General features: G+C 41.6%; 1 protein-coding gene across 1 annotated transcript in view; it reads right to left on the reverse strand.

Moving 5' to 3' along the window:
* Nucleotides 1-20,479: 20,479 nt before the first annotated feature.
* The window catches only part of scn8aa (sodium channel, voltage gated, type VIII, alpha subunit a), a 37,561-nt gene continuing 31,321 nt past the window's right edge, over nucleotides 20,480-26,719 (reverse strand). Inside the window, exons 24-27 of the mRNA XM_028410992.1 lie at nucleotides 26,329-26,466; nucleotides 26,146-26,250; nucleotides 25,789-26,059; nucleotides 20,480-25,687 (exon numbers count right to left, since the gene is read on the reverse strand). Of these exons, the coding sequence (XP_028266793.1) occupies nucleotides 24,528-25,687; nucleotides 25,789-26,059; nucleotides 26,146-26,250; nucleotides 26,329-26,466 (1,674 nt within the window). The 3' untranslated portion in view covers nucleotides 20,480-24,527. The remainder of the gene's footprint in view (nucleotides 25,688-25,788; nucleotides 26,060-26,145; nucleotides 26,251-26,328; nucleotides 26,467-26,719) is intronic.

Here is a 26,719-nt window from a genome sequence, read left to right on the forward strand (position 1 = left end):
TGGAGATAGCTGAATGTTTAACATTTGATTACAAAGAGTATTTTTTTGTCCAAGTACAGAAACAGTATCCAGTGATGGGGATGCATCATCCAACATTTCAAGTTTCTCTGCAGCTACAATCTGCACCTGACCACAAAACTTTGTGACAGATGTGTAGCTTTGTTGATGCAGTTCATGGTGGGTTCATGTTGTACTTGTCCATTGTGTACTATTGATCACGCTCTGGTGAAACTTGTGACTAAAGCTTAGTTCTATCCCAGCAGAATAAATCACGGTATTGACCCTGTGGTTATCAATAAAGGTAATGACAAACATCTGGCCCCACCTTTAATGGAATCGACAGAGTCTTCCTGGCACCAGTCCAGCATTGGCCACCCATAGATTGCCTTGATCTTTCCAGTGGGAACCCACTCTTATTATGCAAATGGGAAGGGAGAAAAGCAATTGCCATCTAAAGCTAAGCAGTGCTGCTATTGAACTAAGAGCTGAAAATCTCCATAAACACCAAAGGAAAAACCTTAAAATGTCTGCTGACAATAAGCCTGTTTAGACTGACTAAGATTTATCCTGTCAAGGAGCTGTGACACAGTGTATCTATGTCAATTGGGGAATAAGTGAGGAGATCAAATCAATGGTCGCACCACTGAGGTCCAGAGGTGCTGAGCTGGACTTCTGGTGCAGCCTGCAGAGGCAGCACTCTGTCGTGTGTGTGTGCGTGTGTGTGTGTGCGTCTAGGGTGTGTCAGGACTGGATCTAAATGGGATCTTTCAATGTTAAATATATCTTGAACAGCAACATACTCCCATATATGAACTACCTGAAACGTTGCTGCAAATCTGCTGTATGTATATATGGACTCAGAGAGGAGTAATAACACTGTTTGGGTAAAAGTGGATAGTGATCTTCTAACCTTGAAATTGATGAGGGACTGAGATAAGCAGGCTGAGACAGATGTCTCTTTTTTGTTATTCTTGCACACAGCGAGGCACAGAAAGGTATCATAGTGAAGGGTAAACAGCAAAATACAAAGCAGCTGGATACCCTGCAGCCCACTTAGCATTTCACTGCAGGTGACAATCAAAAGGAACATGCTCAATTGACTAATAGTAAGTGACACAGAATTGCATTCTATTGACAGTATTGAATTCCTACAGGTACTGCAACAATAAGCAATTACAGCTCTCCACTACATACAGACTGAAAGAACATTATTTTGCTCTAATGGAAATGTTTTAACTGACATTTTCACAGGAAAATGACAACACGATGATGTGGTGTGCCACAAAACAAGGGGTGTAAGGATCATGTGAAAAAACAAAGACTCTTGCAGGTGAAATGAAAGAAAGCGCACAAAGCAATAACATCTTCTGCTGTATTTTTCTTGAAGTTATCCAATGAGAGAAGAACTAGTAACATTTTATCAGCACATCATAAAATTCAGTCATGTGTCTCCAGGCTTCCATCGTCATTTCTTTTGGGTTTCTACCTCATTTAGTAGATGTGCCCGAGCCCAATGGGTGAGTGACTCATAAAGTACAAAAACACATGACAAGCAGGGAGAAAGCATAAAGGTTTACTAGAACAATTTCATTAGAAGAGGCTTAAGGGGGAACTCCTGTGTCTGTCATCACCTCATTCACATCAAAAGAGAAGCTGCCTGGAACACATACAAAGGCCTTTATGTGATATACGCGTAGCATCATATAAATGCACAGCAAACACACAGAACAGAATAGATCAGTTTCATATCAGCTTATTGGCTGCAGGTTCTCTACAATGAAAGACTACCATGTTCAAAGTGAAGTAATAAACATGACTTTCTCTAGAATCACTCAATCAGTTTGATTTGAAGAGTAATTTAAGACCCAAACTCAGGGTAAATATTTTCCGTCAGTTTGTAATATTTTCTTTTTTTTTTTTTTTTTTTTACGGTAAGGTGAGGTAGCCCTGAACCTTCCAGTTGCCCGCCAATCCTGTTACTGCCAGGATTTGTTCTGCTGTCCCTATAAAAGATTAGTCCTGGAGGAGAAAGAATTGACTTGATTAGCTAGACAGCAATTTAATGGGATTGTCAGAGGGCCTACAATAAATCAGCTTTTGTGATTAAATGGGATCTCCAGTAAAAGTTGTATGTCTCCAAATCAATAACTATTGAATGTTTTTCCCTTTGTTCCAGGCAAAGGTAAAGAAAAAACCAGCAGGAGAAACAAAGCCAAAATTTCCGGTGGGTTAATGACCTGCAGCTAGTGGTGAGAGGCAGCTTACATGTTCAGCAGGAGGTGAAGAGAGAGAGAGAAGGCAAGGAGCCACTCAGCCTGGAGACAGAAGGGCAGAGAGAAAAAAGATGGACAGAGAGATTTGTATTTAGAGTAAAGAACAAAGCATCAGGGAATAGTTTGGGCATTAAGTAAAAGCAAATGGACTTAAGCAGAAGCGGATGTAAAGCCATAATTGGACTCATACTGTAAAAGCTTTAGGCATCTCTTTAATGGCTAAACAGAGACAGCGCTGCACTCCTCTGTCTGTCTCTGTCCATGTGCTCACAGAGCTATGAGTCAGGTCAAAGAAATACACTCCAAGTGTGTGCCTCTCATTGGAATTGAACACTTGAAGAAAGAGCTGGGCTTTGTCTATTAGTGGGAAATAAAATGGTGTGGAAGCACAGAGTCTCCAGCCCACCCATGACCCCATGCAGGGACAGAGAGCTGCCCCAGTCAATTAAGCAGCAAAGCTCTGATTCCTCCATACATATTAAGCACCAGACACCAGTGAGACACAGACGGTAGTGCCCATAGATCATCACACCAGGTTAAATAGAAAATATCATTGACCACAGGGTGTTTTTTCCCTGGCTAAATAGATGTGGGATTTGGATTTTGCAGGAGGTACCAGGAGGTTAAAAGATTTATTGACATTTGGAAGCATATTGTGCTTTTTTGCAAAAACACAAAAAAGAGGGCATTCATCAAAGCATTACAAATGCTCATATAACAAAACACATCAACCCAGCAAAGTATTGATGACTGGGCTCTGGAAAAAATATCCACCTTTCCCCTGATCTGGCAACCAGCTGTAGGTCTGTGTCTCTGCTCTCTATCTCGGGTGCTGTGTGCAGCACTAAGCTCCAACTCAACCCCTCCACTTCACACATCACAGCAGATCAGAGGGTTAGGAGAGCGTTCCAGGTCCTACCAGCCTGCTCTACATTCCTGCTGCTTTGATACTGGTGGGGCTCCCCAGTGTCTGTCCATCATCATCGTCTACCCTCTCCTCCACCTTCAAACCTTCTCTAATCCCCCCGTACACGCACACACACAACCCTTCTCCCTATCCTCCCCCAGCTCAGAGGAATTCTCCAAGCTCTCTGGACAATGTTTCATTTCTTCACAGGCACCATCTTTGATAGCTTAATGGCCCCCACAAAGAGAAAAGAACATGTACACAGAGAGACAGGCAGTTTACCCCATATTCAACTCATTTATGCTATGCCTGCTTTCCACTGCAAAACAAAGTGGAGTAGGAGGTTTTGCATTTGTCATTTGTGGAGTGAAGGAAAGAGTCTGCTGACACCGTTTACATTTAAGCCTGCAGTATAAAGCAGGATTAAATTGATGCACCTTTCACTGGCTACAGCTCACACCACAAGGACAGTCCAAATGAAGAGGACAGCCTTGAGCATTGTCCAGCATTGAGTGAAAAACATTTCACACAATCAAGTCTTGCGCACGATCCTGGACTGAATTCCATGTCCCTATTCACCTCTTGTTCTCAGTGAGCCGTGGCAGCTCTGCTCTTCATCACTGGCTTTTCACTACCTTTCAACCTCACAACATCTCAAGTGTGCATGCTGTCAATGTGGCCCTCCGCACTTTGAAGGTCTGTTCATTTTCTAACATGAAGGCACAGCACACACAGAGTGGCATTCACACGCAGCTGTCTTTCTATTAAACAGTATTTTCCTCTGCTTCGAAAGTAAATTTCAAATGAAACATGTTAAAGAAATGAAAATGTGCATTTCAAAAGATAGAAGGTGTTTTACATCTTGTGTTCATGGTACATTTCATAAAGGAAATGCTTTGCCTTTAACATAGAATCAGAAGTGGCTTGACCTTCAAAGCACATTCTGCTACTTTTCTTTGCTGCCACCTAATCATGTAGTTTCACTTGGTTTGTAGAAACCAAGCGGCCAGGGAAGCTCAGCTGTCCACCGATCCAGCTTCCACAACAGACTGAGAGACAGCATAATATTAAGTTTAATAATGCAATTAAATAAAGCCAGTGTAATGGAGTATTCACAGTCTCTAAACTGGAACTGTCCCAGCTGGAGAAAGGCTCATAAACCCCAAGGACAATCCCAGTTCACTAAAGAGGAGGTATAACAGAGATATAGGTGTCGTCTTCTCAAAGTCCTTGACCTCAGCTATTCACTTCAGTTTTTAAAAATAAGTCTACTTTTCAACATAACTGGCAGTGTAAAACAGGTTAAATAAAGACATGCACTGGAGCCTAAACAACAAGACCATCAATTTTAGGGTGTTCCTGAGGGCTGATTACAGCACAACTGGAGCAGCATGGCCGACCACTGACTGACCTTCAGGTGCATTTGAGGGAGAATTCCATGATGCTGGTTTTACAGCCAAACACCCCCACCCCCACCTCTGTCTGTAATAACATGGCTTATAGTCATTTAAGCTATTGGACATTTTATGACAGCCATAGCTATGATTGTAGAGCAGGCCACTGGCTGCAGCAGCATGGCTGAACGCATAGAACAAGGTGAAGGCTGACCCTGAATCAGCCCACGCCATTGGCTCAAACATGAAAAAAAAGAAAAGAAAAAAAGAATCAGGGCCGGCAGACAGGAGATGTGAGTGTGGGTTAATGTCAGGTGTTGTGAGCAGGTTTTAATAAAGGTGGCCCGCCGGGATGTGATATGGGATAATTGCTTCTAGGGTTGTCACAGATGGTGCTGGTTGATCTGTTAACTATGGCTAGGCCAGAGCTCTGTCAATGACATTTTTACTGCTCTGATCTCCTTATCTCACCTTCACAATGTCAATCAGTACTCATCCTGTAGAGGTAGGAGTTTATTCCATTTTCTGTATTATTTTTTTCACCTTGCAGTTACAGGATGGCAGCATTGTTCGAATATGCATCTCACATTCTCATCAATAATTTATGCAAACATACTATATGTATCAATTAATACAAGAAATAAATAAAAAATAGAAGCTGCTATTTTTCAAAGAACTTAGTACTTGTAGCAAGATTATTGCATTTATTATTCAAATGCATTTTAAAAAGTTGAAGAGTTTTTTGAGTGCTGTCAAATCAGTACCACAAAAAAGAAAGGCCTCTGCTACCTATAAAATATCACAAAACATACAAAACCTCAGCAGAATAAAAGCAGGGTTAGCAGCAGACACTGCTAGATACATATGGCGCATTTTGTGCTGGCAGAAATGCAGCTCTGTACAGTAAGGCTGTTGGCTGTTTACATTAACACAGTACCTCAAGGCTGTTTAAGAGTAACAACAACAACACCTTCTCGAGAAAGATACCACACCCAGTGCCGTCAATTAGTGATCAGTCACAGAGAATTCTTAGATGTTTTTGACAGACATGCATAAAAATAAACTAAAATTTGGAACAAAAACAAATACAATTTATTTTTTATGTGTGATCGATACATTTAAATAAATTCAGTCAAGGTTGTTGCAGGATAAATAAAAAATTCATCCAACCTCAAAAAGGAGAGAAATAACAAATCCTGTCACTATGCAAGACATGGAAATTGAATGGCTGGCTGCACAACAAGTCATGACAATAACCCCGTCATAACAGAAGGTGTAAACATACAGAAGTGTACACACTAAATTGAACCTGTGTCGTAACTTGTCAGGTGTCATGCAGATTTATAACAGAGTTCCAGTCTCAGGTAAAAACACAAAGCAGAGAGACAATCCAATGCAGAATGAAAAATTAATAGGCACATAATAATAAGTGTTCTGGTAAACTTCAATTTTAAACACTGTCAGATCCTCCCAATTCTATTCTCACTCCACTGCTTCAACTCCAGTCCAGTCTGGTAATTAAAATATAATTGCAGTATGCATCTATATTTTTGTTCCTCCCTGAAACCAGTTTTTATTACTGCTATACTAGAGCATTTGTTCACATGTAGTGAGACAAATACCAACAAACAAAAGACCTGCATGCTCACACAGAAACAAAGCAAAGCGAGAGTGACAGGGAGGAGCAGCAGTATGATAGAGGTCTGCACTTGCCTCTCATCAGAGCTATTCCAAGCGGCTGCCCTGTCAGAACACGCCCCAGATGAGGTCTCTCAAGGCGGAGAGTGAGCTGTCATAACAGGACGCCTGGAGGGCCGTTCGATCAGCTAGACAGCACTGAGAGGTGTTAGACACACACAGGACCTGTCGGCATGTGAGTGGTCCTGGTTATAGCCACAGAGTACAGCCCTGCTGACAGACAACCATCATTCAGGACCCTTTATCTTCCCTTCTTAGTCTTTCTCCCCTTTCTCTCTTTTTTTGTCCCTCCTTCCTCTGAGAGAGGACGGGGAGTGAGAGAGCACTACTGACAGGTTTACTTAAATATTTATGCTGACAGGGAAAAGACAAGAATGTTATCTCCAACAAGTGACTCAGCCACTCACATGAAACATTTGCTTCCTAAAACCCCTCCTCCTCCTCTTTGAGCTAGTTACAAAGGTATGTGCAGTGAAAAGATTGAAAACACAGATAAAATGGCCTCAAATATATGTAGCTGTTTTTTCAGGTCTTGCTAAAATTAAAGCATTATACCTCTAAATGACTGCAAAATTTTCAAGGCAGGGGTCATGACACTAATAAACATTTAAACACGCCTTCCTTTCTCTCTCCAATCATGTGAAATGGCCTACACATCTTTCACCTTACTCATGCACACTCTGTCCTGTTGCTCAATCTCTGGCTGTCCACTCACAAAGCACAGATGGACTGGTGTTGTTACAGTGCACTGGGCCCCGGGGACATGTGTGAGAACCAGGCAGTGCTGTACACAGATGCCACATCTCATGTGATGCACATCCCATTAAAGGAGGGTGGACAGCTTCTCTAATCAACAGATCACGTTTTCAAACAGCCCTTTGTTCCTCAACCTCTCAGCAGCTGGCAGCAATTAGCTGCCAGGACAGGACGCAGCAGTCCAGCTTGCCAGGCAGTCCATTATGGAGCAGGGTGTAGCATGGGAATGGAATCACAAGCACTGGAAAACCATAAATCTAAAGTCCACAGGAATCAGCACAGCTATACAATTCACCCTAACTTTACGACCTTTAAAGCTCAAAAAAGTAGCTCAAAACATGTTAGGTTACAGTAAATAAAATGATGCTATAGGATTTTGTGAATGTGACAGACTTTAAATTAAGCAAATGAGAAATGACGCCAAGGCCTCTTTGAAAGCTGCCCCTTAAGTCATCTCCATTTATAAAACTATAAGGAACTTATTATTATTATTATCATCATCATTATTAACAGGTAACTTCGTCAATTTTGAAAAAGCTTTTTATCATTTTATTTCCAGTATCTGTATGTTGGTGCATCACAGAGGACCAGCTGAATGACTGTTTAGGCGACTGCCCACCCATCTAAGCTCCACACACACTCCTCCACTTTGCCCATATTTGAATTAACTTGGGAAACCTTCCACAATGAGCTCTAATACGGCTCTCATGGAAACCTGTGGGTAACAACACATGGGGTCATACATCTTTATTTAAAGTCTATGCTTCATACACAGCTGATTTTTGCTTTGTCAAACTGGCACGCCACCACCCAACTGACTGCCAAGTTTCCCCTTGAAAAGTCTTGTTGCTGACAGCAATAATAAATTGCAATCTGACCAATCAATTGCAGACCAGCTTGAACCCCTTAAGTCCTTAAGAATGAGAGGCTAGGGAAAAAATCAATTTGCAATTTACATCAGGCTGATGAGTGTTGAAAACACTGAGAAACAGACAGCTCCAAGTATAATTACACTGAAGCCACAGCACAAAGCTGTAGCCTTAACATCATCATAGGTTTGATAATCAATCAGTTATTGCACAGAAAGTGATTTGTGTCACATCAACGGGCAGCAAGTGTATGATGACAACCTCTTAGTGGCTTCCTGAAGACACCACTATCTGACTAAAACACAAAGGGGTCGTTGGAAGAAGACACCACCGAGGTTAAGGACCATATTGAGCTGGTACAGGGTCTCAAGTGCCAGAGGCTACTGCCATGTTTTGTTGAAGCCACACATGGACTCGTGTTGAAATCAGATCTGTGCAGAGCGCTGGACTGTGAGCCTTTCATTTTATTCCTGCATGCAAACCAGGATGAGGAGTGCAGGAGTCATTTCCATCCCCTGTCAATCTCTCACAAACATACACAGCATATAAAGAGGGTTTTGACACTTTCATGCAAAGTGCACAGTGCATAGTTAAAAGTCATAATGAAAAACAGAAGCAGAGGGAGGTGAATGAATAGTCGCGGTTTCAACTGTTTTGTTTTCTAGTGGAGTCAGAAAGAAGTGGCAGAAAAAGGAGCAGGCTTGAAGGGTTAAACGTTGGCAAAAAGCGGGGACGCGACAAAAGGCCCATTGTAAGGGACAGAAGTGTCCCCGGAAAGGAGGGGAGAGAAAAGAAAGACACCACTGGCTGGTCCCCCGGACCCATTGTAAGCAAAGGGGAGTGCAGCCACGCATGACAGATGTCCCTGGCCATTGTTACCCAAGCAGCCTCCTCTCTGCCTCTTGCTCCAGCTATGGAATTTCATGAGACGGCCTCCGCCTGTGAGAGTTGTTCAAAACACCTCGTCTCTCGCCCTGCGTTCCCTACTGCCATCCTAGCTGTTCCGACATGGTGGGTGCATACAGACATGCTTAACATGAGGATGGGGCTTCTATTCTCAAGAGGGTTTCTTAGTGGGGTGCCAGAAGTTATACTACTTGCTCGACGCAGCCGTTCCCACCAGCCTTTTATTTGTGGCACCAACCTTCTCGAGATGTTTAAACATGTAGCAGATAGAAAGCACTCTGTGTGTGTGTGTGTGTGTGCGTGTGCAAGCGTGCTTAAAAAAAAAACACAGTAGTACAATGTAAGTCACCCAGAACACAAAATCTGACATTCACCAACTTAAAAATCAATAAACATAAGATCAATTACATTTGTAATCATCTGAATGGCATAAAAACAACACACATTCTATTTTAGCCTGAGGGCTGTGAAGCAAAAGCAATTACTAAAGTAAATGTTAAGTGAAGTGCAGGTGAAAGCTTTTCGCAACATAAAGAGTTGAGGTAAGCTGTTTTTACAAAGCAGTGACGTTTTGCATTCCCCATTCATCAGCCCACCATGTGGCAGACCTACAGAGGCGACTTGTCGGGCTGTCAGTCACAGCAACAGTGTGCCAGTGGGAAGTGAGTGCAACAATGGCCCTGTCTGGTTAATGGGTGAGAGAAGTAGCAGACAATTCTTCATTTCTGTGTCTTACTACCTCACTGTCTGCTCTCTATTCTTCTTTATTCTGCTATTCTTCTCTCGGTCTCAAACACATTCTACCAACACTCGTTTACTATGACTCCAATCAGTTACCCCACCCCCGCCTGCCTGTTAACATTCAATTCAAACACACACACCACATGCACATGCTTGCATACCAATGGATAAGTATGAGAGAGAGAGAGATCTCTAAACAGAGTGGAAAATTAGTTTGAAAGCAATGAATGTTTACAAGGTGGATCAATGCCTGGCGGTTAAATCAGCTCTGAGGCGAGGCAGCTGCTATAACACCGGGCAACTCTCTGGCATACTGTCCAGAGCCCTGACCCCAAACTAAGCAATGCATCAGCACAAAACCACCAACTCCACTAATGCTGTCACACACTTCCAGACTGTTATTGACAATACTAATGCACACAATCTTCTTTTGCATCTTCTGCATATTTGAGTGCAACATTACCATGAAACAACACAGAGAGGAACAATATTTCTGGGCAATATACTGCAATTACTGCGATATGCTCTGCTGTTAAGCCGATGGGTAGAAGAAGCAGCGGCTTAAAGTCGTGCCATCTTTACACTGATATTAGAGCCTATGCAGTTATTTGAAATGTGTGTTTTCAACTATAACCTGAGGTTATAGCACAAATCTTTTCACAGATTTGATGAAATGGGTTAAAATTAGCATGTTTTCCCAGGTGTTGTGCGCACTTCACTGTTCGCTCCTGCAAATTCAGCTGACCCATGTTAAATGTTTTTGTATTTCCTATAGATACAAAAACTGGATGTTACAGAATGTTTCTATGTAGCCTACTGTCCAGAGTCAAAAAAGCTTTTTTTTTTAATTTACTACAAAAAAAGTTCTTTTCAAAAATGAAATCATCTCTCAGCCACAACACTTTCATTCACTGTCAGTCAATGAAAGCTACAGAAGCATAAGATGTTTAGCAGAAGTGCTTGTCTGATGGTCAAATCCCTTCAATACATTTATTTATGTGGTTAATATTTTTATGCTAGCTGCAGTGATTTCAGTTGGATAATCTAATGGCTTTTAACCTCTCCCCTAATGGCTGTTTGTGTCAGTCCTGTTGTTCCCTTCTCAAACTTTTTTTTTTTTTTTTTTTTTTTTTTTTTTTTTATCCCTGGAGCACTTTGTATTGTTCTCTTTAAGCTTCAGTTTTTACCATTCATTCATCTCCATTCTTTACTGTCAGTTGGCTTAAGCAAGCCCAAAACACTGAACTTATTATATGGTCATGCCTGAGAGGTTACAGTCATCAGAAAAGAAACATTAGTGTCATACAAGTTCCTCAATCCACTCGTGATAAGAGGCATGTCTAGCGTCACAGCTGAAAGCTCAAAGCCAAAACACAAGGTTAGGATCCACCCACACAGAGTATTTATTCTTCCTAACTAGCCTCCATAACCTGGTGGTCTGACCCTCAGTCCAGTGGTGGGGAAAAGGATAACATATGGCCTAGTCTGTCCGATCACGGGCGACCCCGGATTGGACCAGCAGACCCCTGAGTAAAGTCAAATGAATGCATGTAAACATTTAGCCCCCTGCACACTGTGCCGTGATCCGCTGCATGGGCTTAGGTGACCCCCAGTCAACATCAGTCAGATAGAATACAATGGGAAGAGGCACACTGGGGAAAAACCGGGGTCAACCGCACTTTTAATAAGCGGACATGGATGGCATTGTGGAAGCAGATCGGTCCTGTTGTCCTGACCGTGGGTAAGCTGGGCACTTCTGCCCTCTAAACCGCAAACGGCAATTATGAGGAACCCTCAATGCATGAGCTTTAGAGATGAGTGGATAATCTACTTGGGCGGATTTAAGACTAATCTGCCATTTCTGCTCTCCAAACCAAATCACAATGGGATACATATAGGGCTTATACACTGATATGATGATTTCAAAGCATGGACAGAATGAGGGCGATTCACAGAATTCACTCACCGCAAGGATTTGGCAGGAATATGATATAACAACAACAAGATGAAATGCTTCTTTGTGCGTTTAGTTTAGATAACCCAAATGGTGACTACCTCCTACAAGAGTCTAATACAAGTTGTTTTATAACAGCCTATAACCTCTTTCTTAGAGCTTAGCCGAGCGCTATCACCCAGGAACATGCATCAAGTAAACAGAGGGAGAATGGGTGTTTTGACAGCTGCAGGGACAGCATTACCCTATTTCTCTGCCTTCAGAGATAAGAACTATCAGCAGTGTAGGAAATGCAGGAACTGGTCACGCCTTCGCTGCCGAAACATGCTGCCAGTTATGCTGTCATCCTGAAGTTTCCATCTATTACTATTGCAGGGTTATAAACCCATGGAGCTAATGCTAGTTAGCAAACACTAACTCTATGATCTTGTCAGTGTGAAAGCAGGAGCAGTGAGGCCCTAACCACTGTCCTCTCCTAGGCCCCAACACAACAACAATATGCACTCATTCTCACATGTGTGAAAAACAGTATTCTAGAGAGTGTGTGTCCTCTTATCTGGGTGGCTGTCAGTTAAAATCTCTTGCTCCGACAGCCCCTCATTTCATTACCACTCCTCTCTGCCAGACACTTACAATCCCATTACCTTTTACAGCCCAGCTCTGGCCCGAGCCACAGCTTCCCTACACAGACACAAACACATTGATCCAACATCTGAATTAGCAAAGAGCAAGGAAACAAGCAGTCCCAGATACACAGCCACATAATCAATAGGGAAGTCTTCAAAGCAAATCTGGACAAGTTATTGCAATTACATTTTGTCAACACACTTAGAGGAGGAGAGGATTTTACTTTCAACACACAGAAAAGATTACGTAATATTTTTGGTGCGATAGAATAAACGACACAGAATGAGCTATTTCTCAGTAAATCTATCCCTGCTATTGACATGGCAGGGCAGCATTTTTGAAATCTTCAAGTATAAACATGAAGGATCAATAAATTACTTTTCTTTCTCCTAATGCACACGATCTTGCAGTAAATCCTATAAACATTTTAACTGCTGTAAAACTGCCCTCTGTCTTTGCCCCAAGGAAAGAATCATGAGGCTAAGAAGGGGTGAGAGGCAATCACTTGGTGGATGAGGTTTGAGACCAGTTGTCAACAAGCATCCTCCAAAATAGAAAATAGACTTCCGCAGCTGCTCCACAACTGCAGCTACTAGACTGACTGCTACACCACCCCACCTTGTATTCCCCCTGTGACAAAAAGTCAATGCTGCAGAACTTTTTCCAGTGATTAGCATCTATCTAAATAACACAGAAAGACTATGTTTCACCAGAAACCTCCTCTGAAGGTCTCAAAGTCTGAGTTTTTTCTTCCATTTTAATTTACAGGGAAATGAAAGAGATGTTCCAGGAACCATGTTTTATCTACATGGAAACAAATAATCCACAGAGGTAAAATTCACAACTATCGTGAGCTGCTGTGTTTTTTTTTTTGGCAGGCTTTCTTTTGTTTCTCCCTCCTCCCCGCCCCCACTACCAGCTCTGCCTCTTCTACGGACTATGGCCAAGCATCCATGCCCTGAGTATGCTCGCTGGAGCACAAGGCCCTGCAAGAAAGAAGCCTATTCAACAGCCTGCCTCCAGATGCTCACCAAAACAGTCCTCCAGGCTACAGCAGGGAGCAGAGGAGGGGAAAGAGCAGGAAAGGGAGATAGGAATCTGATAGCCTGTCATTAACAGCCCAAATAAATTGAAGGGAAAATGTCTGGTTAAACCCCTGCTCTCAGTCATGTTTATAGGTGATACTCTCATTGTTTTGTCTCCTGTGGTGTTTCAAAGACGTGTTTTACCTTTCCTGGAAAGGTGTTTGTTGTTACAGATAAACTGTCTAATGTGTAGCATCCGCTGTGATTCACACACACACTGGCCTCAAACCACAAGTGATGCACAATCTATGTAGAAGCATAGCGTGGGAGTTTTTTTTCCTTCAATGTAGCCTATCCCAGTCTTATACTTTATGTAACATGCACATTGCTGATGTGCTCTATATGCTTTAATAATGGGACCTAAAAGATCAAAATAGAGATGCAGTAAAAACCAATCCAGAAAAAAAAAGATAAATCAAAAAAAGAACAAAGAAAACAACAATAAAATTAATGGTGAAACTTAGTTGCTGCACTAAAGACCTCCCCCATACCATACTATTACATGAACCTTTGTAAAGAAGTGCCCCTGTGTAAGAGAAGGAGCAGATCAATGCAATATTAATGTACCAATCAGCACCATGTTATTAAGCAGCAGCTGAGAGAACAGCATTGCAGGCCCTGTAAGCATGACCCTTAGCTACATGATCCCGGCACTGAACTCTCCATCTTCTCTTAGTGATAATAAATATATTGAATATAGAATCAAACATTTATACCCCCTCCCTCAGGAATAATGCCAACAAACAGCCAGCAAAGACAGTGAGAGTGAGTGGGATGTGTGTGTGTGTGTGTGTGTGAAATTCTCAAAGACTCAAATATCATCTTTATAAATTCTATAGTACTGCACTAATCTAGCACGATACCTTCAGATCAGAAGGATCCAATATTAGCTTGGCAAATAAGTGCCTTTATCTCACATGTCTGTCTACAAATACAAATTTCAACCAAGGTTTGAACTCTGCTACTCCTTCACAAATCCACACAGTTTCCTCATGCTGGCTGCAGGTTTACAAAAAACTACAACCTGCAGCCAGCATGAGGAAAGAAGAACTGACAGGTTTTTAAAAGAGGGGCTACTTTGAGGGGTTAATTTGAAACCTAAAAACCAGTCCAAAAAAGGTTAAGAAACTCCAGAGTTCACTGTGCCACAACAGAGGTTAGACCTCACCCTCATGCCTTAGGCCCTAAATGCAGAAGTTAAGTCTGACACCTAGTGGCCATGCCAAGAAGTGCAGCAAAGTGAAGCAAAATAATTTAGAAAATCACATCCACAATTAAAACAAAGCAGTTAAGTGACAAAATTAAAAGGATAAAGATAAAACGTTGTATATGGCTTTCAGTCTTTGTTTTTTAACCAAACAGAAACACCTCTTAGTGTATTGACAGTTTGAACAATTGATGTGCCTCTCACTTCACAAGACATAGAACTTTAAAAGTTGTTTTGGATTTAAAAAAAAAAATCTTTCTTCTGAAAACCAACTGAGCTGAAAGATTAATAAAAACTCAGAGCCTGAAGGACTGGGGTTGACTAAAGCTCTTACAACTTGGACAAGAATAGTTGTGCACTGTGCTGACCTGCTCATGGTTGCCTATTTTCAAGAAGACTTTCACAACAGCCTTTCATTGTCGTCCGAGCTTCAGAGTCAAGAGAGTCAAATTCTTAGCCTCTAAAAATACAAAGTAAATAGTTTACTATCTTTGCACATCATACAGAAAACACAGAAAAGAAACAGAACAGTATACATACATACATGTTTTCTAAAACATCTAATACTAAGTCAACCATATAATGAATGTGTGTGATTAATTTACATTTATGAGTGTAGCATTTCAGTAGTGTGTGTAGGTCACTTTGTTTTCACTAACTTTGGTTCCTACCTCTTGTTTACGGTGGGTCGGGTTTGAGTGACGGGCGGTCTGAAACTTGTCGCACTGCTTTGAGCTGCTGTTCTTCCACGTTGGTGACATTTGAAGATTTAAACTTAAAAAAAACTGTAACACGCATATCACACCTATCTGTGTATTTGCAATTAATCGAGAACATTTTTAAACCTGCCCGGAAGTTTTCAAGCGCACTAAACATTTACACCTTTAAACATTTCAAAGAGGAAAGTTGCAAACATGGTCTGTAAGCTCATTATATTTGAGCCAGAGCATATTACTTTGTCTAAACAGTATTTTTTTTTATTTACAAAGAACTACTGCGAGGCCTTTCTACTCTGCTTAGCTAACGCGCTAGCTAAAGCTGTGGCTAACCTTAGCTAACAACATTTAAGCTAAATGTTTGGTGGCTACCGATTTTAAATGTTCGTTGATTAGAGTCATAAATTACTTAATGATGATCAATAGGCGCACGGGTCCTGGTTTGCGGTTTCACCTGTATGAAACGATGAAAAAGGCGTTAGGAAGAAATTGATCTCAAACTTGACTCACAGGCCCACACGTGACATGCTGGTGACGTGAGTGATGGCGTCAGAGGGCCATAGCTTCTGTCAGCAGCTCTCAAGTCAGTGAAATCACAGCAAAATTGTTGTTGACACAACAATACAGTGACTGTTATTAATTCATGTATTGTTAAGACAGATGTCCACCATTGAATATTTTAGGTGATGTTGTCATTAAATGTTCACTTTAAGGCAAAGAAAGGACTAAAAGCATACCTGGAACACTACTAACGTACATCTAGATTTCAGATATTAGGAAAGTGAGCAATACAGTTTCACAGTCATCCTGCTGACGTCAGACACCAGAACAACATTTCTTTACACCTGCTACTGTCTGAGTTAGTGAGACGTGGCACTGACCATTGACCTGCGTGGAGTCTGCTCACCTTTGTAGTTCAGATCAGCCATGATCCACTCCACAGTAATGAGGAAGAGGGTCATCAGGCTGTGGGAGGTGACCTATATGTCACACTGGGACACCTGCTGTCTTTATAAAGTGACAGAGATAATCAGTACTCGCAGTTTAGTCCACCCCCCGGTGTATCTTCAAGGTGTTGTTTCACAGTGTAAGAGGGTTCCTCCGTGGCTTCATCAATAACACACTGCATGTGCAGCAGGTACAGCACTTCACTGGAGGCGTGTTAAGTTTCCCAGAGGTGAGTCTGCTCTTAATATAAAATGTTACTGTGCATACTTTTAGGGATAATCAGTGTTTATCTTCTTGTGTTGGTTAGGTGTTTTGACAATGAACATGCTGGTGTGGTGTATGCTGCTTCTTTTTCTCTGTCCAAGTACTGAAGAGATGGTTGTGGATAAGACTAGACCAACAAAGTATGTGTCAAGGTATTTAAGGTCTCATTCTACTTGCATGTTTGGTTTCACCAGAATAGAGCACATGAAACATGCATGAAATATCTGACCTGATGTTTTGCACTTAAATTGCCAAAAAATATGACGCTGCTTCTCTCAGGTGGCGATCATATCTGATGGAAAAAGGACAAAACATCATCCGAAACTTTAAAAGACATTCAGATGGAACTTTCACCAGTGACTTAACAAATCAATTTGATAAGATGAAGGCTAAAGATTTTGTGGAGTGGCTGACCAGCACCAGAAGAGCAAGGTGAGCTGAAAAGTGATGTTAACACCAACGCTGAATGACAGTGCTGCACATGAACCGGCTGTAAATCAGTTCTAGGATGCATCTTTCAGTGTTTTTATTTGTATCTTACAGATGCCATGCAGACCTCCTCCAAATGGTGGCAGAAATGTAAGATGCCACATGCTTGTCGCTGCTTTACGTCAATTATCGTAACTTACTCTCAGATAAAATGTACATTTGTATTTTGTTTTTAATAAACAAAGTGAATAAAATTAATTGAGATGTTATTTTTATTTTTAAAAAGGCAGATTTTTATTTCTTTTTTGGATTAATTTCTCTGAAAGCGTATTGTTTAATTTTAGAAAAATGAAAACACTTTAAGTAAGAACAAAATCATATGCTGAAGTATTTATTTATTTATATTAACTAATACATTACCATACAATACCATACATTCATTATTGCAGTATTTAGCATGAATTACTTTTGCTCACCATTACCAAATGATGAAAGTATTATGACTGCATGTCATTTGTGATATATGTGCCAATAATGCTGATTAATGCTCATATTTTTCCACCTCATTTCAGACAGAATTAAGTCTCTCCTGTAGTTAAATGAACATATTAACAGTAATTACATTTGTAGAGAGAGAATGTAATCATTCATCATTTCTGACAGAAACTCTCCTGTCCTTAATTCTTCTTCTTTTGTGATGTGCATATGTGAACATTAGTAAAGTTATATTAACAGGTAATTTTTTTTTAATTTAGCAGCATATCAGTTCATATATTTAACATAACAGTGAATGAACATGCCTTATGTGTAAGTTAATCACATCAAATAATAGAGACACGATCACTTGTTAATGGTGAGGAACAGTAATTCATACACTCTGTATGTCTTACAGTCATGTATTACCTAAATATATTTGGTGCTCCCTTACTGTAAATTGTCATTGAAACTGCACAAACATCCAGTCTATACATATTTTCCTCTGCTGTATGACTAAAGCAAAGGTGCACACAGAAAAAGAAACATTTAAAATGTTGTGGTCTTCTGAAATCTGTGAGTTTGTCTGTCTGTCTTTGACATTGTGCTGCACAGACTATGTATTTTCATATGATTTAAGTTTTTAGAATAAAATCCTCCAAAGCTGCAGTGTTGTGTTTTGACATTGTTGGCTGATATTAATAAATGTAAATTATATAAAATGTGGTGGTTGGTATAAACAGTGCACGGTGCTGACCACATGTGGGCGCTGCTGCACTATAAACAAAAAGGCAGCGGATGCTCAGCAGAGGCAGATTTTGGGGAATCAGAAAAGACAATGTTTGGGTGTGAAATCATCAGTTTAGTTTCCTCTTACTGTACACAGCTCTGTTCACACACATTTACATTGTTGCACAATAAGGTTATGCAACGACACAGGCAGAGGACGTGGTTATAATGTTTAGTGGGTTTTTGGATGGTGGAGAGAAACTGAGTGAGGTGTAGGTTTTTGGGTGTGTGTGTGTTGGACATGGACTGGAAAATGCAGAGGGAGGGAGTGTGTGTGTGTGTGTGTGGGGGGGGGGGGGGGTCTGCATCTCATTGAGAAATGTGAATTGTATGAGGGTGCAGCTGTGGTGGGGGCTCTTGGCTTCTGGCCATTGCCATAATGGAGAGCTCCCTCTTTGGACTCCCTGCTACCCCCCTCCTCAGTCTGACACTCTAGGGAGAGAAGAAGACCAGGGGAGGGAGGGAGGGAACACCAGCAGAGCACAAACACAACCCTCTGATCTCAGTCAAGGGTTGAAATGGGATCAGATAGTGGGAAAACCCCCTTTTACTGCTGGTTATTCGCACTTACTGACATGTTGCAGCAGGACTGCAGAAAATGGGACAGAGGAAGAGCGCCAGTGAAATAAACAGTCGTGCAACGCAGACATTGCATCGCAGTGGACGGTGCACAGTTTGTATAAGTATAAGACTGAGTGTGAAATGCAATCACGTGTTGGCTTTTAAATGCTAATCGTGGCACAGGTAGTGTGACGTGTTTATATTTAGCCGCTTTCGGTGAGCCCTCAGAGGAAGCACATGATATGTGGCAGCATGCTTCAGTGGGAGGGATGTGAGAGGAAAGTGAGCAAAGGAGGAGAAGCGGGGCGGGGAGGGGGAGTGTAGGTGTGGCTCTCCACGAATTAGGTCGAGCTCCTCCGCACCCTGAACACACACACACACATATTTATACAGACATATATATATATATATATATATATATTTGTCGGGTTTAGCTCTCTGCTACCAGGCGCTGCTCTCCTCAGATCCAGCTCCAGCCCTGAAAGCCTGAGAGCCGGACAGAGGATGTCCGTCCACCCGGCACCACCTCCAGCACCAAGGACAGCTCCTCTGCATAGCGCGCAGCGACGCGCCGTCGGTGCTTCGCTGCTCTCTGACGTCGTCAACGAGACAAGTTTTAGGACGACGTGTCCTTATTTTGGTGTGCGTGTTTGTGCGCGCGAGGGGGGGACCTGGGGTCCCAGGCAGCCGTGCATGGACACCAGCTCATGGAGGCACTGGGCCAAACTGGGAGTGTGCTGCTGACTCAGCCTCGACTGCTGCATTAATTTATCTGCACTGCAGTGCTCCACACCACCTCCCACCCCTTTCTCTTTCCCTTACCTCCCTCCTCCCTTTCTGACTCCCCCCTCTCTCTATACTTCTCTCCGCCTTACTGCAATTTCACACATCCATCCTGGTAGTGCATCCTTTAGGACAGGGGGAGAGGGAGGGAGGATCGATACTCAATAAGGAGCAGGTTCTGTAGGTTGCCTACATGGATAAGGGATACTTAAAAATACATACATTTCAAAATGTTTTTGTTTTAAATCCAGGGAGTTGGTGGAATATCGAGGAGGAGGGGTGTCCTGAGAGTCAGAGAGTCTATGTAAGGAAGAGAGAGACGCCTGGAAAACATTTTTATTGTGACAAAAAAAGGAAAGGGGAGGTATTCCTGGGAGAATTTACCATCTATTCAGAGCCAGCTCAATGCATCATTTACATACAATCCCACCCACTCCAAAAAGTATTTCTTCCCCTCCTTCCTGTCTTTCTTTTCCTAATCAAATGGAAAAGCACAACCAGATCAATATCTGCCAACAATCTCAGCCCTGTTCACATGATGTTTAAGGCGATGGCGTGGTGACGGTAATACCACACCTTTGGGCTATTTACTTTATGCTGGACCACACATGAGAGCATCCCAGTCCAGATGGACTGCATAATAAAGGGCTATAGTCCATCTCCTGCCTGCGAGGGGGGATGTTGACACAGAGCTCTTAACAAATTCAATAAGTCCATTACATTTCAAAGGCTCGCCTTTCACAACCCTGTTACCACTCTGCTCCATTTCACAGGATGTTTTGTAATCATATACACCACCACAAAAGTAAAGTAATGCACACAAAATGGTGACCATTACTTAAAGTGGACCCCGTGAGTGAGAAGGAAGCTTGAAGGATGGGAAGCAAGAACCTAAATTGTCTTTCAAAGAGCAATAAATGTCTTAAAAAACAAGACAAGACAACACACAAGGCATAACTGGAAGGCTGCTTTATTGGTAATAAAAAGGTTCGTGCTCAAATGAAGACAATCTTTCATATATTCTTACCAAGAGTCCAAGTGGTTGTGCAACACACCATCATATTGTACTGTATATCCTCTTTTTATCACGGTGTCAAATGATAACAACAGTTTGAAAAGCACTTTTTTTTTCAATTTTTTTTTTCAGCAAAAAAGAAAAAAACGCCCATAATAAACCATGCTAAAAAAAATGAGTCCTATAATCAAATATTGATACAAAAATAAATTTCAGATGGAAACATAAATATAGAAGAAATAAAATATAGAAGGCAAGCTGCTTTTTCACAAGCCAAGTGGGTGACACACATAGCACTAAGAACAGGACATTTTTTTGAGTTAGCTGTTTTTCTGTTAACATCACACACTGTTGAATATTAAGATGAAGTGGGGTGTCTGGATGATCCTCCGGCAGTATTTCAGACTCGACATCCCTGATTAATGTTGTGCTCACCCCCAAACTCCCACCCTCCAAGGTTTGGAAAGACGTTTTGTTGTTGTTGTTTGTTTCTTCTTCTTCTTCTTTTGAAATCAGTGTGGCATTGACATCCAAATTCACAGAAAAAGCAGAAAAAAGGCACATGCCATTGAGTGGAACAAACCATTTAAACAAAAGAAATGTGAGGATGAGAAGCAAGTACATGACATGTATGTGTGTGTGTGTGTGTGTGTGTGTGTCGAGCTGTAATGGCACTGATGTGTGGGCATGAGGGGAGGAGAAAAAAAAAACAAAACAAAAGCAGTCCCCGGGACAGGAAACCATCTCAGGGTGCATGAGGCAGTCAGTCACACCAGCTGACGTCCTTCAGGAAGAGATCACCGGTAAAGTTGGTGGGCAGTGAGGAGAGTCACCTTTGTGTGTTTGTGTGTCTTGTATACTCTGAAGGTGAGAGTGATATGATAGTTAAGTGAGAAATGTGCTGGTAACATTATCCTTTTTCATCATGATCAGGCTACATCCAGGAACATCGCACACATGAGCTATTCCCCAACATAGAAGGGTGCTGGAAACAACCAGTTTTAGACATCCACTGAAAGTGTTGCACATAAATCAAATGTGACAAACAGTGTTCTTCTGTTTTATGTATATACATATAAACATTTATGTATACATGTATATATCTTTTGTATTATATAATATCTATATTTCATTCAATTTCCGTCAACAAAGTGAAAAGTGTCTCAAAAAATCCAAAAGGTAACAAATGTGACAAAGGGCATAGCTGGAAGCCATTCTATATTATTGTTATTATTCATTTTTTGATTATTAGTAGTAACATTTTTAAAATTCCGTATTTACAAAAAACACAACAAAGCATGCCGATAAAATAAAATAATATAATACAATATTTATAGTTTCTCTCAAAAAGTTTGTTCTTTTTCAGCGATTGTGCCATTTACATCATAGCCTGCACTGTACATATATATGTTTTTTGTGTTTTCTTTTTTGACTTTTTTGCTTGTTTTTTTTCATTTTCAATTTTTTTTGTTTGTTTTTTTTTTCAAGTGTGTATGTATCATTCTAAAACATTACATCCAAGATGAACATGGGTAAATTGAATGACATTACTCACTCCTCCTGTGGTTCTCATTGGGAATGTATTTGGTTTCAGTGTGCAGCAGCCAAACTGAATCAGAGACCTCATATTGTAAACAGACCTCAGTTATTGTTGTACAGGGGGTACAGGCAGTGTTTAAACACACCAAATGGCATTAGTGGTGCGATGATGGATGCCAGATTTATGTCCAGTCATCCACTTATAAATAGGACCATCACTCCTGTGTAGAAAAAAATGGCAGAACACTTATGGAGGCAGTTGTGTCTTGTTTACCACTTGACAAAGCCTCAGTTTTTTTTAATGAAAAACACCCACAAAGCTTATTATACAACATAGCTGCGTCAATGTGAGGTCTGCTGATGTTTATTCTCGGCAAGTGTTAGCACTTCTATCTCCATCTCTTGGCTAATTGTTTTTGAAGCGGGTGAAATAGCATTTGAAAGCCTGCAAGTATGTGAAAAGATGGTGCGAGCCTGGGTCCAACACCACACAGTGTTTAAGAGGTCCCACAAAAGCACAATGATACACTGACAAACATGGGACTTTCAGCACTCTGACTCAGACCACAGCACTATTCTCTTCTTCTGCGCTTGCATTTCTCTCTTGAACTCATGGCAGTCAGTCAAAAACCCTGAAGGGAGCGTGCCTATCTATTTATTGGTCCACTGTGTTATTAATCACCCGTCCACCTCCCTGAAATACCAGACAGATTCCATTCGATTCTACAATCCAAGCCCTTCATGGCCATCCACCTTCCATACATGCTAGGCACAACAAGGCGTGTCATTGTGATAATTCTCTGCTAACTCTGCTGTATCAGATGGTCAGTGTTGCTCTCACTGATCCTGCACCTTTTCTGAGAATGATTGCATCACAAGGACATCAGAGAAGGCTTTTTTTTCTAAAGCTGGCGCCTCAAATTGTCTGAAAAGCCCTCGCTAGGAAATTCAGATGTGGACCTGACAGAGTACAAAAGAGGAGCTTTGAGGAAATGAATCAGTAAAAGTCACTAATATATTTTCCTGTATTAAGCACAGCTTTCAGTTCTTCCACTAGCCCAAAACAAAACGTAAAAACAGAACTTAAAACCATATGTCCATCTCCTCTGCAGGAACTACAGCAACAGAGGGTATATCTACTGACACTTGAGCACACCAGACCATGGCTGGTGCCCCGTATGAATTCCTTGGCGTGAAACATCACTTGCTCTCATTGCTGTTTCAGGGACCACAAGTAAGTAAGAAAAGCGGCTGTAGGATGGATGTAAGTAAACAAAGAGATGTAAGCCCCAGATTTGGTTCAGGACTACTAACACAGCCCTCCAAATCTGTGCATCCTCAACGTGAGGATAATCTGCCCTACTAATACTCATGCACTCCACACTCTTTCTATGCTATTAACATTCAGAGCAGCAAAAAAACCTTTTCTAATTGGAGTTGGCTGACTCGGAGGCTTTGACTCTGAGTGCTTACATCTTTCATTTACCTGAAATTTGGATTCAAAGATCTGTCAGCTGAAAAGCAAAACTAGTGAATGGTGGGATCATATGAAATCATTCCCCCCAAATACTCTATTTGTCATTATCCAAAATCCTCATTTTTCCATTTATAGTTCTTGTAATTTCCCCAGTGGACAGCCTCAAACTTGTAGTCAAGCCACTGCAGTGGTCTGAGAATTAGTGTCTTGTGGACTATGATTACTCATGCATGATTCCTGATCAAAACATGCCTTCATGCAAGTCATTTCTATGCATTGAACGAGCACAATAATTATTATTTATCTGGAACTCGGTCTGAGCAAATCTCCTTCAGCCCAAGTCAAAACAATGACTAATGACCCCTACCCGGTCAGCGTGAAAGCCCATGTAGAAAATGTCTTTTTCAATGTCAGTATAACAAAGAGAAGATGAAAAGACCAGTGACATGGGCTAAATGTTATCTTTTTTTGCTGCTCAAATAATGTAAAGATGCAAGTATACTCAGCACAAACAAAAAAAATCTTTGTCTACGCGTCTGGGTTCCCCCCCCTCCCTCGCTAGTGTTTCTTTCACAGCTAAACTTGCTTGGTTGATTATTGTTTTCTTCTTGATAACAATGGTAAACTCAGTGAAACAGACCCTCCTTTAGACTGCTTGTACAGTTCTATTGGGATCTGTATGATCCAGCCCCGCAGCACTGGGCATGTAGCTGCGGGTGTTCCACACTGGGTGGTGGCAGGGATTTTGCAATTCTCCAATCATCTAGCCGAGATTTCTCTGCCTTGGCAGTTGGTCCCCAAAGAAGTGTGTGCCACTGGCCAGCACACTGTGAGTCACTGTTTATCATTTTGTATTTATTCCTCATTTCTATGAACTTGGTCTCTATGCAGCAAAAGTTCCACGGTAAACTGATTGTGTTTGGTTCAGCTGTCTTTGAAGACATAGGAAACCACGTTGCCTCGGTACTATTTGAGTATGTAAACATTTTTTTGTGTGTTTTTGTTGTTTTTTTTGTTCCTCTTACTTGCAAATGATAGCTTTTTCTACATTTGTTGGGTTCAGGCTCAGAGTCTCATCTCGCTGTGTTTTATCGAATTGTTAGTGTCACTGAATCCTAACATTTGGATTCCCACTCATCTTTTTGGTTTTTGTCCTTCTCTTTCCTGGCCCACTCCTCCTTGTTCTCATCCTGCTTCTCCTTGTCAGGTTTGGTCACGCTGTCGTAAGATGGGAGAGAGGCTGTGGATGGTGTGCTCTCCTTCTTCTCTTGGTTGGTCCCACCATTTTCTAGCTTATTGTTAGTAAAAGTGTGCCGCTTGAAGATGATGCCGCGCCTGATGAGGTGGGTGCGGTAGGCATTCTGGATAATTCTGGCAGAGACGTCCTCCTGTTTGCGGCGGAGGGTGGTGGTGATGGGTTCATATGACACCTTGGAAGGATTGGCTGCCACAAAGCGCTCCTCCATCTGCTGCCTCAGCATGTCCAACTCACCACTATCACCCAGCACACGCTTTGTAAAGGCAAACAGGATGTCCAGGCAGTGAATGCGGTCGCCACTCACCATGGGCATGTCCATGGCAATTAGTTCTATAGTGTTGGGCTTCGGCACACGGAGTGGGTGCTCCAATGCATCAGCAAAGTCAGACAGCTTGGCAAAAGTAATGAACTGAGAGGCAGTAGGGTCAAACTTCTCCCAGATCTCATAGAAGGTCTCAAAGTCATCCTCGCTGAGTGGATCAGCACTTTCCTCTGTGGCCACACTGAAATTCTCCAGGATGATGGCAATGTACATGTTAACCACAATCAGGAAAGAAATGATGATATACATGACAAAAAAGAAGATTCCTACTGAGGGGTTACCACAGTCGCCCTTTACTGAAGTACCAGGGTTTTCTAGATTAGGATCGCAGTCGGGCGGGTAGTTGAGGATCGGCAGCAACAAGCCGTCCCAGCCAGCCGACGTGGTGATCATGAACAGGATGATCATGCTGTTGCCGAAGGTCTCAAAGTTGTACAAGTCATCAATACCTGCTCCATGCTTCACGTAGCCAAAGTTAGACATGCCGAATATGGAGAAGATGAACATGACCAGGAAGAGCAGTAGACCAATGTTGAAGAGAGCTGGCAGTGACATCATCAGAGCAAAGAGTAGAGTCCGAATACCCTTAGCTCCTTTAATCAGACGAAGAATACGGCCAATACGAGCCAATCTAATCACCCTGAACAAGGTTGGTGACACAAAGTACTTCTCAATGAGGTCAGCCAGGAACATACCTGAGGTAAAGGAACAGAGAAAGAGGAGAATATATTCAGAATACAACAACTTTCTATGGGTGACACTCACAGCTGCAAAGACCTCCGCCTCCATCACTCACCAACAATAGACAGAATGACCACCACTACGTCAAAGATGTTCCAGCCATTTGTGAAGTAATAGTGTCGTAGGGCAAAGAGCTTCAACAAAAACTCCATAGTGAAGACTACGATAAAGATGAAGTTGACCCAGTAGAGGACATGCTCCGTTTCATCAGACTGATCATCTGTTTCTACCATCATGGTAACCATGTTGAGGCAGATCAGAATCATGATGGAGATGTCAAAGACTTGCTGTGTCACAAAGTCAAACACCATTCCCTGGATCTTGTTCTGAGAGGACACACAGTAGAATGAAATCAACCCATATACACGTTTCATTACACTGCTAAAAGCAGTAACCACCGGTGTGTACGAACCTGCGGTCGAGGAATCGGTTTTTGTGGCTTTTTGGAGCCCAGTTTTTTCATGGCATTGTAATACTTCTTCTGTTCCTCTGTCATGAAGATATCCTGACCTCCAAAGTAAAGAGATAAACCAAGATTTGGTTATAATCACATACTTTAAAATAAAAAAAAATAAGAAGACAAAACAGCTCTTATCTTTTTCTTCTGCTGGTTGAAGTTGTCAATGATCACACCAATGAAGAGGTTGAGGGTGAAGAAGGAGCCAAATATGATGAAGACAACAAAGTAGATGTACATGTAGATGTTGACTTCATAGTCAGGCTGGTCTTCCACCTTTGGGGACAAACATTTAGAAATAGTGTTAAAACAGACTTCACCATATCAGTTTAACATTCTGGGAAAGATGATTTACTTCTTCTTGATTTAATTACAAAGATTATGAGAGTGAGTTCAACAGCAGTCCAGCTACAACAGTCAGTTTACACACAGACAATACAAATCCTACACAAATAATACACATTAACGTCTTACATACAGAATGCCTAAATCACTGGCATTAACACTGGATGTGTGTAAACACCCGGTA

The sequence above is a fragment of the Parambassis ranga genome, chromosome 7 (genome assembly GCF_900634625.1).
Source record: "Parambassis ranga chromosome 7, fParRan2.1, whole genome shotgun sequence".
NCBI lineage: Eukaryota > Metazoa > Chordata > Actinopteri > Ambassidae > Parambassis > Parambassis ranga.